General features: G+C 37.5%; 1 protein-coding gene across 1 annotated transcript in view; it reads left to right on the top strand.

The window, feature by feature from the left end:
* The window catches only part of JAG2 (jagged canonical Notch ligand 2), a gene marked incomplete at its 5' end in the record, with an annotated part of 68,133 nt that overhangs the window by 39,012 nt on the left and 14,301 nt on the right, over window positions 1-14,820 (top strand). Inside the window, 12 exons of the mRNA XM_084288406.1 lie at window positions 3,786-3,916; window positions 4,304-4,423; window positions 6,679-6,792; window positions 7,342-7,455; window positions 8,030-8,143; window positions 8,638-8,684; window positions 8,950-9,123; window positions 11,406-11,556; window positions 11,822-11,986; window positions 12,471-12,584; window positions 13,903-14,016; window positions 14,399-14,512. Coding sequence (XP_084144532.1) covers window positions 3,786-3,916; window positions 4,304-4,423; window positions 6,679-6,792; window positions 7,342-7,455; window positions 8,030-8,143; window positions 8,638-8,684; window positions 8,950-9,123; window positions 11,406-11,556; window positions 11,822-11,986; window positions 12,471-12,584; window positions 13,903-14,016; window positions 14,399-14,512 — 1,472 coding nt within the window. The remainder of the gene's footprint in view (window positions 1-3,785; window positions 3,917-4,303; window positions 4,424-6,678; window positions 6,793-7,341; window positions 7,456-8,029; window positions 8,144-8,637; window positions 8,685-8,949; window positions 9,124-11,405; window positions 11,557-11,821; window positions 11,987-12,470; window positions 12,585-13,902; window positions 14,017-14,398; window positions 14,513-14,820) is intronic.

The following is a 14,820-nucleotide window of genomic DNA, read 5'->3' as shown; positions in this document are numbered from 1 at the left end:
TTTATTTAGGTATACTCTTAAGTATCACAAGCTTTTTTTAAAAGGTTAACTGGAGTAGGTTAGTGATTGAATGAAACCTTGGATATGCAATTTTTCAAGTGAACATCATGCAGGAAGTTCAAGACTCTCAAATAATAGAAATGATTGAACTAGGAGAACAGACCATGCACCAAGGTGGTGTAAAACAGCTGAACAAATAAAGTTGGCTGTTGAGAGCACTGTGGCTTCTTGGTACTTAACAGACTTCTTTTTGGATAAAGAGTTGAATCATACAAGGTGTTGAGGGACTGTTTTTTGGACTTGCAAGGTCTGGGTACATCGCTTCACCTTTCCATATCACTTCCGTAACTGCCCTTGGAGGATTATCATGAAACTGTGGAGAGCAGAAAGAACCTCTGGAGTCCTCTAATCCCACCTTCTGCCCGAAGTAGGTCTGATTAGACCAGGTTGCTCATAAATACTGTTAATGCTGGCTTGCATACAGCAATATGGAATCTTTTGAACACCTTGTGGCATCTGATTCAGAAATGCTCAATTTTAATCTAGCTCTCACTGTATAATTAACACAGATGTCTTCAGAGAAGGACCAGTATCAGTTCTTTCCTTAATTATAAGTGTTTTTAGAAGAACATAGAACAAGCGTATTTCTGTAAGGACAATTCCTATTTTATGGGATTACTATTTTACCAGTTTCGCTTCTTAACAGCCCCAGGGAAAAAAATATATATATTTTTCTTAGCCTATGAGTACACATCATTGAACTGTGCATAGTGACAGGTGTTTTTGTGGGATTTCTTGATAATAAATTTTTACTGCTTTACAAGCACTGTAGAAGATCCTTCTTCATCCTGGAATTTAGCTATTTGAAGCCCCACTTGCTTATTTTTAACTAAGCATATACTATGAGTTGAATTACTGTGGCTTTATCTAATTGTCAAGAAAAACTGCTTTTTCCTGTGCAGTTGCAGTTTGTCTAATCTGAAGACTGAAATGTTATCTCAAAGCCTTGCTAATGTTAGCTTCTGCCACCTCCCTGTCCCCAGCCTTGTACTTAAATTCTTGTTTTCTGTTGCCACCAGACATTCATTTAAGGAAAATGGAAGCCATGAAGCACATTTGTAGAATTATCAGGATCTTTTCTGCAAGTTCTCAGTTTCAAGATGACTAGCAACTCTTCTCTTATTCCTGTTGCACTCCGTGCTAATCCTGACCTGAAGGAAGGCTTTGGTCTGGGAGCAGATGCCTGTGCTTCAGCCTTCCATCAGGAAGTAACTAAACTGTAGCAGTCTATTTATGGTAGCTGCTTTTGTACTGCTAATGGCCAGCAAAGGCTAAGATTAAGTAAGCAGTCTCTGATTTTGTTTTGCGTTTGGTTGTGGAGAGGAGTTGGAGCAGATGAAGTCAGCAGAGGGGAAGGACGAAGGAAGTAGAATCTTGATTCCAGTAAGGATTTTCTTTGTCCATTGTACAATGGGGATCTTTAAGTTCTCTAAATTTGGCTTTATTATCTATTCAGACGTGTAAAATATAGGATTGCATAAGCTTACAACAAGTTACTCTCAACAGGGGTAGGGGATGGGAGAGGGACCGGTAGATGGCTGCGGAAGAGGTAACTTCAGCCTGCCATTAGCTGTGCTAGTAGTTTCCTTTTTTTTTTTTTTTTTAATACAAGTGGTCATTACTTGACAAGGAATTCTGTTTTTTTGATAGATATTGTTACTTTTACATCTGTACCTTTTGTGCTTCTATTTCTCTGCTGTGTTTTGACTTTGATCTTTGTCTCATATTGCAGTGTGCCCACTTCTGTATTGGTTTTGTTTTATTGATCCCATCTTGCTTTGAGTGAGATGAGATTTATTAAACGTTATCTTATTAGAAGGAAGTGAAATTAAAGCTGTTCTAGCACCTGCTAGTGTAGGATGCGACCAGACTTCCTGTTCAAGAGGAAATCCTAATTTATTCTTCCTTGTAAACCGAAGGCTGATCAGCTTACCACATAGTAACCTTTTGACTTGTAAACATTGTGTTCCTTTGATTGGACTGCCTTCAGCCTGTAGAAATGATTTCCCTCGGGCTCGGTGGTAACTTCAACAGCAAACTTCATATTCTTCATGTTGAATATCATGAAAAAGCAGCAATCCTTTCCTGATGAACCAATTCTAATGTTGAGTCAAACATACCTGCAAATTCAAGGAGGTGTTTAAAATGCTCTCAAGTTTGAAGAAGGTGGCTCTGTTTTTCTTTGCGCTCCTAATCTTCAGTGCAGTGTTAAACAAAGAAATGTTATCTATTGGATATAGAAAACAAATGGAGTTATTATGATTATCTGCTGTGTGATGCAGATTTTCAGCCCTTGAAAATGCTTGTTACATGTGGGTGGGGAGTTGGCTCAGGCTGGGATAGTCATGGTGAATCACTGGCAGTAGTGCCAGGTTTGGCATGGATGCAGATTTGGGCTGGGGCCAGTAAAGTGAGTTAGTGCTTTTTTTATTGTTTATTACCAGCCCCTGAAAAGACGTTTCTGTCCCTGAGAAGGAAGGAAGAGATCAGATTTAGCAGGAGCAGTATTTGTTTCCTCTTACTGCTAATACAACAGAAGAAAACCGCTTCTAAAGTATGTGTGTTTTCCAGGCATGTTCTCCTGACAGCTTAATGTAAAGAGGCAATCAGCTGCCTCTGGACTGCATGGATGATTGAGGCTGTCCTGTATGGATCCTGCAACTCTGGGGTTGTGAATGAGGAGGAGATGTCAGGAGTGAGAATTCAAAGTAGTTCTAGAGGTTTATGCAATAAAATAATTGTCTTGCAAAGATCTGCAGTGGGATTCCTTCTGCCTATGTAAATAGCAGAAATTTTATCTGCTGTCAGCAGAGTCTGGTCTATCCCTCTGGGGATTGATACTGCTTACTGAAATGGTGGAATGATTCACAAGGAAGCAAGACTTAGTTATTCCTCTTTTCCTTCCTTATTCCCAAAAGACGTAAGAACTTGTCTGCTTTTTATGGTTCTCAAGGCATGGTGGTAATAGAAAGGTGAGCTATTTTTAAGAAAAAAGGTTTCTAATGCTTTTCCCCTGACAGGCATATCTCCACTGGCATGCGTGTGCCCAGCTCCCATTTAAAGTGTTTTTATGCATCTTTTTGTTGCTAATATAGCTCTTGAACTGCTTATAAGAAATACTTTTTTATGAACAGGCAGAAATATTTCTTTTAACCCAACAGAGTGAACTTACTATTTCTGTTTGGTTAGAATGTGTGTGAAACATACTTGGGGGGGAAAAAAAGACTGATTTTTTTTTTTTTTAAAAGACCTAGGCTTTTAATACTTACCCTGTAGTATAAACAGTTGCTTTGTTAGCATAATTCTGGGCACTGCTACAGACAACATAATCTAATGCGGTTCAGTAAGCCTGCAGTCTGCTTTTTGAGAAGTAGTTGTATCCTTCTTCTTTATACGCTGATCACTGGTTCTATCCCAGCGTGAGATGACTCAGAACATGGGATTCCTGTGAAAGGACATACAGATCTATGTGTAGCTCTCAGCACGCATAGTGCCTGCTGTGGTTTGTTGCCATGGTGTGTAATGTGGTTGAGCAAGATGAGTTCCAGTAAAGGTTTTCAACAGGACTAGTACGTACCTTCTAAATGGCAGAAATTAAATGATCTGTTGTGCATTCAACAGCTGATTTTGTTTTTGAGGATGGTAAGTGTAGCGTTCTAAATACCTGTAATGCTGATAATTAAGCATCATGTTGCTAACTTTTAACATGTGAACTTACATCTTAGGTGTCATTATGGTTGGCAAGGACAGTTCTGTGATGAGTGTGTCCGCTACCCAGGCTGTGCTCATGGGAGCTGTAATGAACCATGGCAGTGTAATTGTGAAACCAACTGGGGTGGCCTGCTCTGTAACAAAGGTACTTAACATTAATTTACAAAAAAAAAAAAAAAAGTAAAGTTGCATGATTAACTGATAACTCATTAACCATTTCTTTCCTGCTAGTGTGCCACAACCTGAGTGTTTCTGTCCCTAATTCTTTTATGGCAGATGTTACCTAAGCGTTGTAAGTATAGGAAGCTCAAGACAAAAGTCTTGGAATGATCTGGAGTCCTCTAACTTATGCAGTTCTCTTCTGCTCATCCTTCCCTGTTAGTGATGAACTGACAGCCTAGCTAATGGAATATGGGGCTGATATGGGTGAATGATATTCAAGCTAGAAGGGCATCCGTACACCTGACTAGGGACTAAAATGATAATATTGAGATCTATGTCACCCTATTAATTGATGCTTTTCTCTGTCCAGATCTGAATTATTGTGGAAATCACCATCCCTGCCTGAACGGTGGAACCTGCATGAATACTGAACCAGATGAATATCGCTGTGCTTGCCCAGATGGTTACTCTGGAAAGAACTGCGAAATTGGTAATTCTGGATATTGCACGTGTTCTGAAACAGTTTTTATTCAGAGCTATGCTCTAGTCAGCCTGATGGTATTCTTTTATGTTCATTGTTGTGCTTTTTGTGGAGTGGAGAGACTGAGGTCTCTTCCAAAAATTAGCTTTATTTCCAAAGGGGGATATGTGGAATACGAGGGCATGCAACTTGTATGCCAACTCTATCTTGTCTTTGTCTGGCTATTCAAAAATAAAAAAGCCTGCTGGAAATGACAAATTCTGCCATGGTGTCTGTTGGATTTAAAAAAGACCCAGAATGTTTCCTTCCCCTTGGCTTCTTCACTTAATCCAAACATGAAATTGATCTGTGGTCTTCTGAACATGGGTTAGAGGTGTATTTTTTTTTCTGTCACTTGCCTTCTTGCTACATTTTTCTTGTCTTTTGACTTGCTTGCAAACCTGCATCTTATACAAGTTGCAGACTGAGGGAAGTAGTAGTCATAGGCATTTCAGTTTTAACGATGGTCTGGTGGGGTTTTTGGCCAAATTTTTAGTTATCTGAATGTGTTGACTGTGATTTTTGATTAACTGAAACTTCATGTTAGATGTCCCATGTTAAAAGAATTCTGACACTTGGATTAGCAATGCAGTTGTTAACCACTGTGGAAATATGCTTGAGCCCTTCTGTAGAGTCACCTTGAGCATAGTCTAAACGAATGGATAAGTGTCTTCCCTGTATCCACTGCCAAAGTGGGAGAACAAATTTAAACATTTCAACTGTACTTCTGATGAAGCCTGCCTTCTTGACTACAATCCAACAGATACTTTGCCAATGTGAAACTGCATCCTGTCTCATGATGCTACAAAGATAGCTCATTGTCTTTTTTCATGCACACCTGTGTGTGTGTTCCATGCAAAACCCAATGTTTTTATGTGCTGTAGACTGTTCTGATATTTGGAGACTTTTCTTTGATTTCTCTGTATTTGATTGGATAAAGGGACAAGTGTGCAATACTGTAACTTTATATTTCTAATTTTACTCAAAGGTTTCATGTTTGGAGAAGAATGAAAAATTTTGGGTAGTCTTTTTGTCCTCTCGCAGTATTCAGTTGGATGTTCTACAGTGACATTTTTCTTGCTGCAATGGATTGTTAAATCCTTTATTTTTTATTTTTAAAATGCGGTATTAGTTTTCTCATGTGAATTTTATTGTTAATTACTAGTGTAGATGGGAAGAACACAATTTTTCTTCCACTTAACCTGTTTGGGTTTTAAATTCACTAAATTCACAGAAGGCTTTCACATTTCTCAGGATATAGATCTTATTTGAACTTCTTCAAACTGCTACGTGATATTTATGATGCTATCAAGATGTGAATTTTGATTCAGCTGGTGGAACACTGCAAATTTTTGGCTAAGATAGATGAAATACTGTCTTAGCTTGCCCTGAAAGCTGTAGAGAAGAAACTTGGCTCTCTGGATGAGGGGGTGGTGATAAAGTGGGGATACATTTCACAAGTTCTATACTAATTATTAGCAGTAGATTGGATTGAGTTGTTTTAGGCACTAGTACGTAACAGCCAAGACAAAATGAATTCATTTTGAGTTAGATAATACACCAAAAAAAAGGCCTTTTTAAAACATAACTACTATCAAAATAAGAAAGTCTCACCTAAAAAAGGATTGCTTTCTACTTTCCAAAAGCTTTTCTTTGGCTTCTGAGAGGAATTAGTATCAGGTGATAGCATACTTGTCTTTTCTCAACTCGATTGATACTTGCTGCAGCTTCTGCAAGTGTTAGGCAGCCCTACGTGAAGTAACAGCAGGCAGCATGGCCTACAGAGAGCAAGTAGCTCTCTTCTTTGCAGTTTCCAATGAAGGATATTAGAATGAAGCTAAACAGACCTTTTGATACTTAAACTACTGTTCAGACTTGCATGCAACATATCTGTTTTGTCTCACTGAAGCTTTAAAAAAAAAAAAAAAAAAAAAGGTGCTGAAGCACTCTGGAGGTAGAAAGAAGTATGTGGCTGGAAGCAGTAGATTAATGGGGAATTCTCCAGCTGCTTGATATAGAGGTATGGGTGACCTGTCTACCCTTAGGCTTTCTAAGTCTTAAAATATGATGTACCCTCAGTAAAATCATGTTCAAGTCTCATTCTGTAAATCTGTCAGTCTTCCTGTATGTGGGAGACGAAGGCTCCAAACTTTACTTTTGAAACATGTAAGTTCCCTGTTTGATATTGGAAGAGTATTTAGCAATTTTTTTCCCTTTCTTCCCAGCGGAGCATGCTTGTGTATCTAATCCCTGTGCTAATGGTGGAATTTGTCATGAAATTTCATCAGGCTTCAAGTGTCACTGCCCGTCGGGGTGGAGTGGACCAACATGTGCTATTGGTGGGTATGCATTTACTGGTGGCTGACCCCTTGGGTTGGAAGGGCTGATGAAGCTTGCTTAGTAATTGTGCTATGCAGGTATGGAATTTGGTGGTAGCCTTTTGACTTCCCTGGCTTTTAACAGCTGTGCATTGGGAGACTCAGTAAAGATTAAAAGTACTGTGTGGCCTGCACTATTAAAATCAATATGTATTTGTTGCAGTTTAGAAGTGCAAGTTGGCAAAAGCATTGCTAGATCATATTATGGACTTGTAGATTTTTTTAATGTATATGAAGAAATGCTCTGTTGCCAAAGGTTCTAGGACAACTTCTAATTGTTTAGCTAGACTAAAGCAAAATAAAATGGATTCATTTTATGATATATAAACATGGACACGAAAGATTCTCATCTTCTTAAAGTAAGATAAGTTCAAGTAAAAAATTAGGTCGGAGCTGTTAGTCTCTTCCCAAGCTTTTGTACACCATCCCCACTCCCCTTGCAAAATAACTTAAACCCAAGTTAAGCTGAATTTTAAACCAAGTAATGGAAGGCATGCTCTGACTTCACAGATATTGATGAATGCGCATCTAACCCTTGTGCTCAAGGAGGGACCTGTATTGATGGTATTAATGCATTTGAGTGTATATGTCCACAACAGTGGATTGGAGCGACGTGTCAACTAGGTAAGTAACTACCTTCTATAGTGAAGGCCACTGAAGAGTATTAAATAATGAGCAGCTCTGTTTCTGATATGATTGTTATTGAAATAAGCACCGAAGATGTGTGCTGTTATTGATATCTTAGATCTTCTTTAGGTCTTTAAAAACAAACAACAACAAAAAAAAAACAAGTTTCAAGTGAACCTGTAACTATAAAAATCCCAGATTAAGCTTGTTTATAATAGTTCTAGAATGCCCAATAACTTCTCTGTCTCAAAATACAGCATTGGTGATGGTAGCTCCTACTTAATGGTGGCAGAAAGTGCTTATGCCAGCTTATGGAGGCAAGGGTGGAATTTGCCCTGACTAACATGTTACTTTTTTGAGTTTAGGCAAAGGGAAAAGTAAGATAACATGCATGTGCTATTATAGATGAGCGTGCATTAAAAACCTAGGGTATGTAAATAGCTTTAGTGCCCTATCAGTGTATTTAAGATGAGCTGCTGATGCTTGGATTGCATGGAAACTGCTTGGTGCTGCGGTAATCTGTTTCTGGGTTTGTTCTTTATTCTCTTCTTTCTTTTATCTTCTTTCACAGATGCTAATGAGTGTGAGGGAAAACCCTGTGTTAATGCTTACTCTTGCAAAAATCTCATTGGTGGATATTACTGTGACTGCATTCCAGGATGGACAGGAGTAAATTGTCATATCAGTTAGTATTTCTTTAGTATTTATGTTGTATATAGGATGTTTCATTCTCTTTTTAAATGAGGCCTAATAATAATAGTATAGATACTTACACAAGGGGAAAATAATCGTTGTCTGGATTTTCTTAACTTCTAATGAAGTAAATTGAAAGTACCATTAGATCTAGAAATGTAACAGGTGTTTTCTAAACGAATCTAAATTTATGTAACTCTAATTGTCTTCCTAGAGCAAGACTACTCACCCCTGATTCTGAATATCATGTTCACTTTTGAATACTTTTTAGCTGAAACTTCAGATATGAGATTAGCTGATACCGGTTGATTTAACTTCTATTACAGAATTCTAAATTCTTTAAAATAAGACTATCTTAAGATGTCGAGCGTCCTTGCTTTACATTTAAACATTTTTTGAAAATAATTTGTTCTGCTTTTTTATTCTAGACTTCTATTTTAGGGCTTAGTCTTATAAATTCTAATACCTTGCTTATTTTATCCATAGATATTAATGACTGTCATGGACAATGTCAACATGGAGGGACTTGTAAGGTAACTCTTGATTACATACCATGTTGAAAATAAATTTTGTTCTGACTAGTTATTCTGTAGTTCCAACTGTAGATGGGCTAAATGAGGCTGCAAGGTAAGATATGTTGAAAGCTTGCAGACTCTGTCCACAAAATTTTAACAAAATGATTTTTGTGGTGTTAATGCTGTTCACAAATTCAGAATGTAGAAACAACTTGAATTCTTCTGTGTAAGTTTTATCAATAAACAAGTCTTCCCACTTCTTGTTCATTTCTCCTCCTTGTAGGATGAAGTGAATGGTTACCGTTGCTTATGCCCTCGTGGTTTCACAGGAAAAAACTGTGAGACAGAAACAAATGAGTGTGAAAGCAATCCATGCCAAAACGGAGGCCGCTGCAAAGACCTAGTGAATGGGTTCACTTGCCTGTGTGCACAGGGCTTCTCGGGAGTCTTCTGTGAGGTGAGGCCAGTGGTGACACTACTGCAGTAGTCTCCATGGATTGAATTGAAAGAAACGTAACTCCAGGTTTAAATAAGAGTAATGCAAGGCCTAAGGTGTTACTGTGTGATATAGGTGATACTTGACACTCTCAATAAGCAAACTTGTTCAGTGCTGTCACAGTACTTATGAAACTTGAAGGTGCAGCTTGATAAACTAAATTGGTGCATATAGGTGTTGAATCTCCTAAATGTTTTAAAACTGTAAGTATTCCTTTGTTTTAAAGCTGTAAGTATTCCTTAAGCTTGAAATGCTTTTAGAAATTTTCAAATCTTCAGGAGCTGTGTCCTCTTGTTACATTAAATGGTTTAGACCTTTGTCCTACTAACTCTGAAGTATAAAGCTGATGTACTTTTCAAGTGATCCTATTACTGTTGGCAGGAATAACCACAGGCAGGTAGATACATAAGTATTGGCTCTCAGTTCTACATCACTGTGGGAATGTGCAGTGCTATTACACATTAAGTACTCAGATCTTAAATACTGAATGCTGTTGATAACTCCTAATGAAAATACTTAATGATAATGAAGATCTACTTCTTCCTAGGGAGGATGCTAGTTTTTTTTCTCAATATGAAATTATATTGCCTAAGTATGTACTTTCTGGCTTTCCTAAAAAACCAAATAAACATAGTTGGAAGACAGCATCTACTGAAAGCATTGTATTAGAAGCTTGTTGGATTTCTTCCAGAATTTTTAATGGAGGACATTGGAGTGATTTCTGCTACATGCTGAAGAATGTTTATTGTAATGTATCTGTACTGTCTTCCTTTTATTCAAAATTAAAAAGGGTTACAGATACTGACCAGTTTAATAAAACTGGTGTAGTACCTAATAACTCATGCCTTTTCTACGTAAGGATTGTATCTTGGGTGCTCTACTTCTTGCTGGTTCATACCATAATATGTAATTAAAGTTTTAGTAGATCTGTTCAAATAATAGAGGAAGAATTGGCTTCTTGCCGTGTGTGCTGCAGGGAATATCTACCATTGATTCCAGATGCTAAAGTACCAGCTACTGACTTGCATTGGGAAGGGGAAATTTATACTAATGGAAGGAAACAAATGGAAATGTATGATAGTTAGGTCTGAGAAAGATTCTCAGATCTCCTAATTTTATAGTCTGCTTTAAATGTTTTATATGAGTGCTAAATAGGTGGCTGAAAATCTCTCAATGGCAGCTGGAATTGTACATGCTGTGCTGAATTAATGCTTAGACATCTGGGGTTCCTTCTGTTTTATTTAGGTTTGAATTTATTTAAAAAAAACTCTGCAGTTTAAAAGAAAGAGAGTGGCCAAATATGCTATGGGACTTGATCAGACTTCTGTAAGATTGAGTTTTCCTTTCTCACAAGATGTGAAGAGGAAAAGACTGACTCGAGGGCAGGAGTGCAGTCTGTAAGAACAGTTTGGGGGAAAGAAACTGATATAACAATATAGTCTCAGTCATCAATGCAGCCTCAAAAGCTAGTTTGGGGTGTGACCAGTGGTGGTCTTCTATGGCAGTCTAAGATGTAGAAGCAGAATTGTTTTCCTAAAAGGATGAGTCTGTTAAAGGTTATGTTATGAACACTGGGTTTAGTGTTAAGTTCAAAAAGCAAATTCTAAGAAGTGTTCAAAATGCACCTTGCATTTCTGTGTGCAAATCAGCATGCTAGATATTTGTAAGGATAAGGCCCTGGCCAACTTAGTCTAACGAGGCTTTTTGCACAGGAGGTGGGAGTAGCTATCTCCAGAGGTTTCTTCAAAGTTGTGTGGTTCAATAACAAATTATGTGTTAGTTAAGGTGGGAGGGGAACTGAATTGCTCTAGAGAATACATTTTTGGAAGGTGCTGTGCATTTTAAGTGTCTTGTAGAGGCAAGTTAAGTGAGCTGCTATCTAACTTGAGTTACAGCACATAGCATGTGGGTGTGAAGGGCAGAGAAATGATGGATAATGATCTAGAGTAGTCACACTGCGATCTCTTAATGACACATTCTTTGCTAAGTTATTGTGAATATGCTTATTCAGCCTCATGCAAAGGGATATCTTTAATTGGAGAATCAGAAGCCCTTTGTAAAAGCCCTTCATTAAAGTTGAAAAAAAAAAAAAAACAACTGAAGTTTCCTTCTGTATATGCAGTGTAGAAAATCCATAAACTTGAGGTTCTCTGTAAATCAGCTTCATCTGTCTCCAGCAACGTACTTAAAGCTGTTTATTTCTGGGAAATGAAGCTGCTGCTGCTAACTGGTCTCTCTTACAGATGGATATTGACTTCTGTGAACCTAACCCTTGCCAGAATGGGGCTAAATGCTATGATCTGGGAGGAGATTATTATTGTGCCTGCCCTGATGACTATGATGGAAAGAATTGTTCTCATCTCAAGGACCACTGCAAGAACAATTCTTGTAAAGGTACCTGCTCCTGTCCAGAAATTTGTCTTAATGGTGGTACATAGAAAAGTAGTATTTCTGAGAATAGCATAATGCAGAATTATTTTATTGTACATGGACCTGGTGAAATAGTGAGAAGAAAGTGCTTGTAGCAGTGCTCGTTTATAAAGCGGTAGAGAAGTAACATAATTGTTTTTAAAAGTTAACTGGTCTTAAGGTCTTAATTTTTGGATAACTTAAAGTGATACGGATTCTTATGGTCTGATGGTGTTCTTCTCTTTCTTAGTAATAGACAGCTGCACAATAGAAGTCTTCACTAATACTACCCAAGAAGGAATCCGTTTCATTTCATCTAATGTTTGTGGGCCTCATGGACGGTGTATTAGTCAGCCAGGAGGGAATTTTACCTGTGCCTGTGAAAGAGGTTTTACTGGAATATACTGTCATGAAAGTAAGTGGGAGTTTCTTTTAAAATATATGTTTTTGATCTAAACCTCCTTAAAGTTTGTTTTTGCTTTGAAGCTCTACAACATAAAGTAAAACATGAGGATTTTAAGAGTTGCAGAGTGTTGTTTCCAGTGTATTGCTTCAAGTCCAATCTCTTCTGGTAAAAAACTGTCTTTTGTAGTGGTTTGTGCTTTCCTCTGTGAATGAAAACTGATCTTAATGCGAATGTGTCTGTACCTACTACTTAGGTATTTTTGAACGTTTTTTTTCCAGGGGAACTTAATGCTCTGGTTTGTCTTGATACGTGAGAGAGAGAACACATCTAGAATTTTTACCAGGCTTGAAAACAGATGCTATGAGCTGTTCTTGTGCATGTCAAAATGGAGAATAGCGTTTTTTTCTTAGAAAATGCCTAGAAATCATTCAACCTAGTTTGTTTTTGTGTATGAAGAAAGTCTTGAGCAATAATTGTTGACTCTTTGTCATAGACATCAATGATTGTCTTGGGAAACCTTGCAAGAATGGTGGGACGTGCATCGATGAAGTTGATTCATTTAGGTGTTTCTGCTCAAGTGGCTGGGAAGGAGAGTTGTGTGACACAAGTGAGTATTGCTATGCATTCCCCTGTTAAATACTACAGTTATGTTGTAACAATTAGTGACATTTAGGATATAGCTAATCCTGCAGTAGTTTCTCTGTTCTATGGTAACAGACAGCCTACTCAGTGTTGTTTGGTGAAGCATTTTCAAGATTTTATAGCAGCAGCTCTAAAAGATTCTGTTCTTTTGATGTAACTATAATCTGATGCTTTGGTTATAGCATGGGACATACCTCAGGAGAAAAAAAGTTCTTCTGAGGAGAAGCAAAAGTGAATAGAGAACATGCTAAAAAAGACTCATTCCTCTTATTGCTATAAGCATATTTGCCTCTTAGTGTACTTAATGTACATAAGTCTGTCCTTTATCAAATCAGTTAATATGCATCAGTTTCCAAACTTGGAAAGCTTTTTAGCTTTAAACCCGTGTAAGTTATAACGTGCTTCCACCTTACTGAAAGAATCACAAATCTAACATTCTAGTCCTTTGGTAAGAAAAGAACTGCTGAAGTCTGAAGTTTTACTCGATGAATATTGCAACTTAAGTGCTTTGTATTCTGGGCTCAGTGGGAGCAGGCCTTTACTCTTGTTACCTTGGCTGAGACTTCTTGGGCTTTGGCTAATGAAGTGTACTAGATCAAGTTTATGGATGTTAACTCAGAGGAAACTGCAGCTGATTCTTTATTAAATGTGATATCTACTCTGAATGAAGTTCCTTCTAAAACATGAGGACAAGGATTTGTTGAGACTTACTACAGGATGTCTGTCAATTCAGATGTGAAATAAAGGCTGAGAAGCTTTTGATAGCTATCACTTTCAAGAATTTGTGTGGTTTAGTTGAAGGTTGTTTTGGAATAATTGTTTTAAGTATTGAAACTTGTCTTGAGTAGAAAGCATTCTCTCTAGAACTTCTGTATATTTGTGTGTATATACATGTACACATGGAGAAGCGAGCCTTGTCTTGTGGATGGCCTGAGTTAGGGCTTCTTTTCAGGATATTGTGGTTTCTACTCTTAAGTTGCATAGTAGAAAGTTCTAAAGTTCAAAATGCAGACATTTGCTGGAAAAAGAAACTATGGTGGCTCTCTACTTAGTCATACTGCTGATTTCTAAAAGATACTTTTGTCTTATGTTGTCAAAGTGTTTTGTAATTCGTGTTTATTAAAAATAGATTTTCCTTGCTTATATAAAGATAACTGCTTAACAATTAGGAATGCTGTTTTCATAAATGCTATGCAGATTATTTCCTTTATAAAGAAACATTTTGTGTTCTTTGTCATGGCCCTGGCTAGGCTAGATCAGCTAATTTGAATAACTCTTTCTAGATTTCAATGACTGTTCTCCTAACCCATGTCATAACGGTGGCCGATGCATTGATTTGGTAAATGACTTCTATTGTGAATGTAAGAATGACTGGAAAGGCAAAACTTGCCATTCACGTAAGTGTTCTTTTCTTTTATCTTTAGTTTTCTTTCTTTGCATGAGACTAGAGTTCCTGAAACTTAAAACAATCTCAGTGAAATAATAGTCGTATTTTCATTACCTCTTCCAGTTTCCCAGCAACAAAATGGAATTTTTAAAGAACCTACTCTTTCACAAACTGTAGTGGAATAGTCTTAAGAGAGGCCCTTAGATTCCACTATTTTTGGCTTGCTTACTCTAATACAGCAAGTAGAACTATGCATTTCTAGTACCGTTGCATTTAAATGTAAAGTCTCTCTAAAAAAAAAAAGTAAACTTGTGAGTAAAAAATACCTGGCCTTCTAATTTCCATTAGCCTGGACATGATTATTTTTAATTGTTTTTATTGTAAACATGTAGGTGAGTACCAATGTGATGCAAATACTTGTAGCAATGGTGGAACGTGCTATGACGATGGAGATACATTCCGCTGTTCGTGTCCTCCAGAATGGATTGGAAGCACTTGCAACATTGGTAAGCTCTAAATTGTCTATGGACAAAGGCAGAAGCAGAGAACAACTTAAATAATACTTAATCATTTCGTAAATGGGGAAAGCTGTATTCTAGTTGACTGTCAATGCCTTTCCAGTTGGATCATGACTGAGTTCAGGGTAGTTTATTCCCTTTTCTAGAAAAATTTCTAGTCATAAGCACCAACCAGTGTTCACATCCTGTGCAGGCTGTGTATCCCAGCTGATGTGGGATACTACCAGAGTAGGAATTTAGCAGTATTTGAGGAATGCTTACCTTACCTGGGGGAAAAATAGATAATTTATCTTGAT

Source organism: Netta rufina, assembly GCF_964035555.1.
Source record: "Netta rufina genome assembly, chromosome: 5".
NCBI lineage: Eukaryota > Metazoa > Chordata > Aves > Anseriformes > Anatidae > Netta > Netta rufina.
The sequence above is the reverse complement of the archived record's forward strand: the minus strand, read 5'-3'. Positions and strand labels throughout refer to the sequence as shown.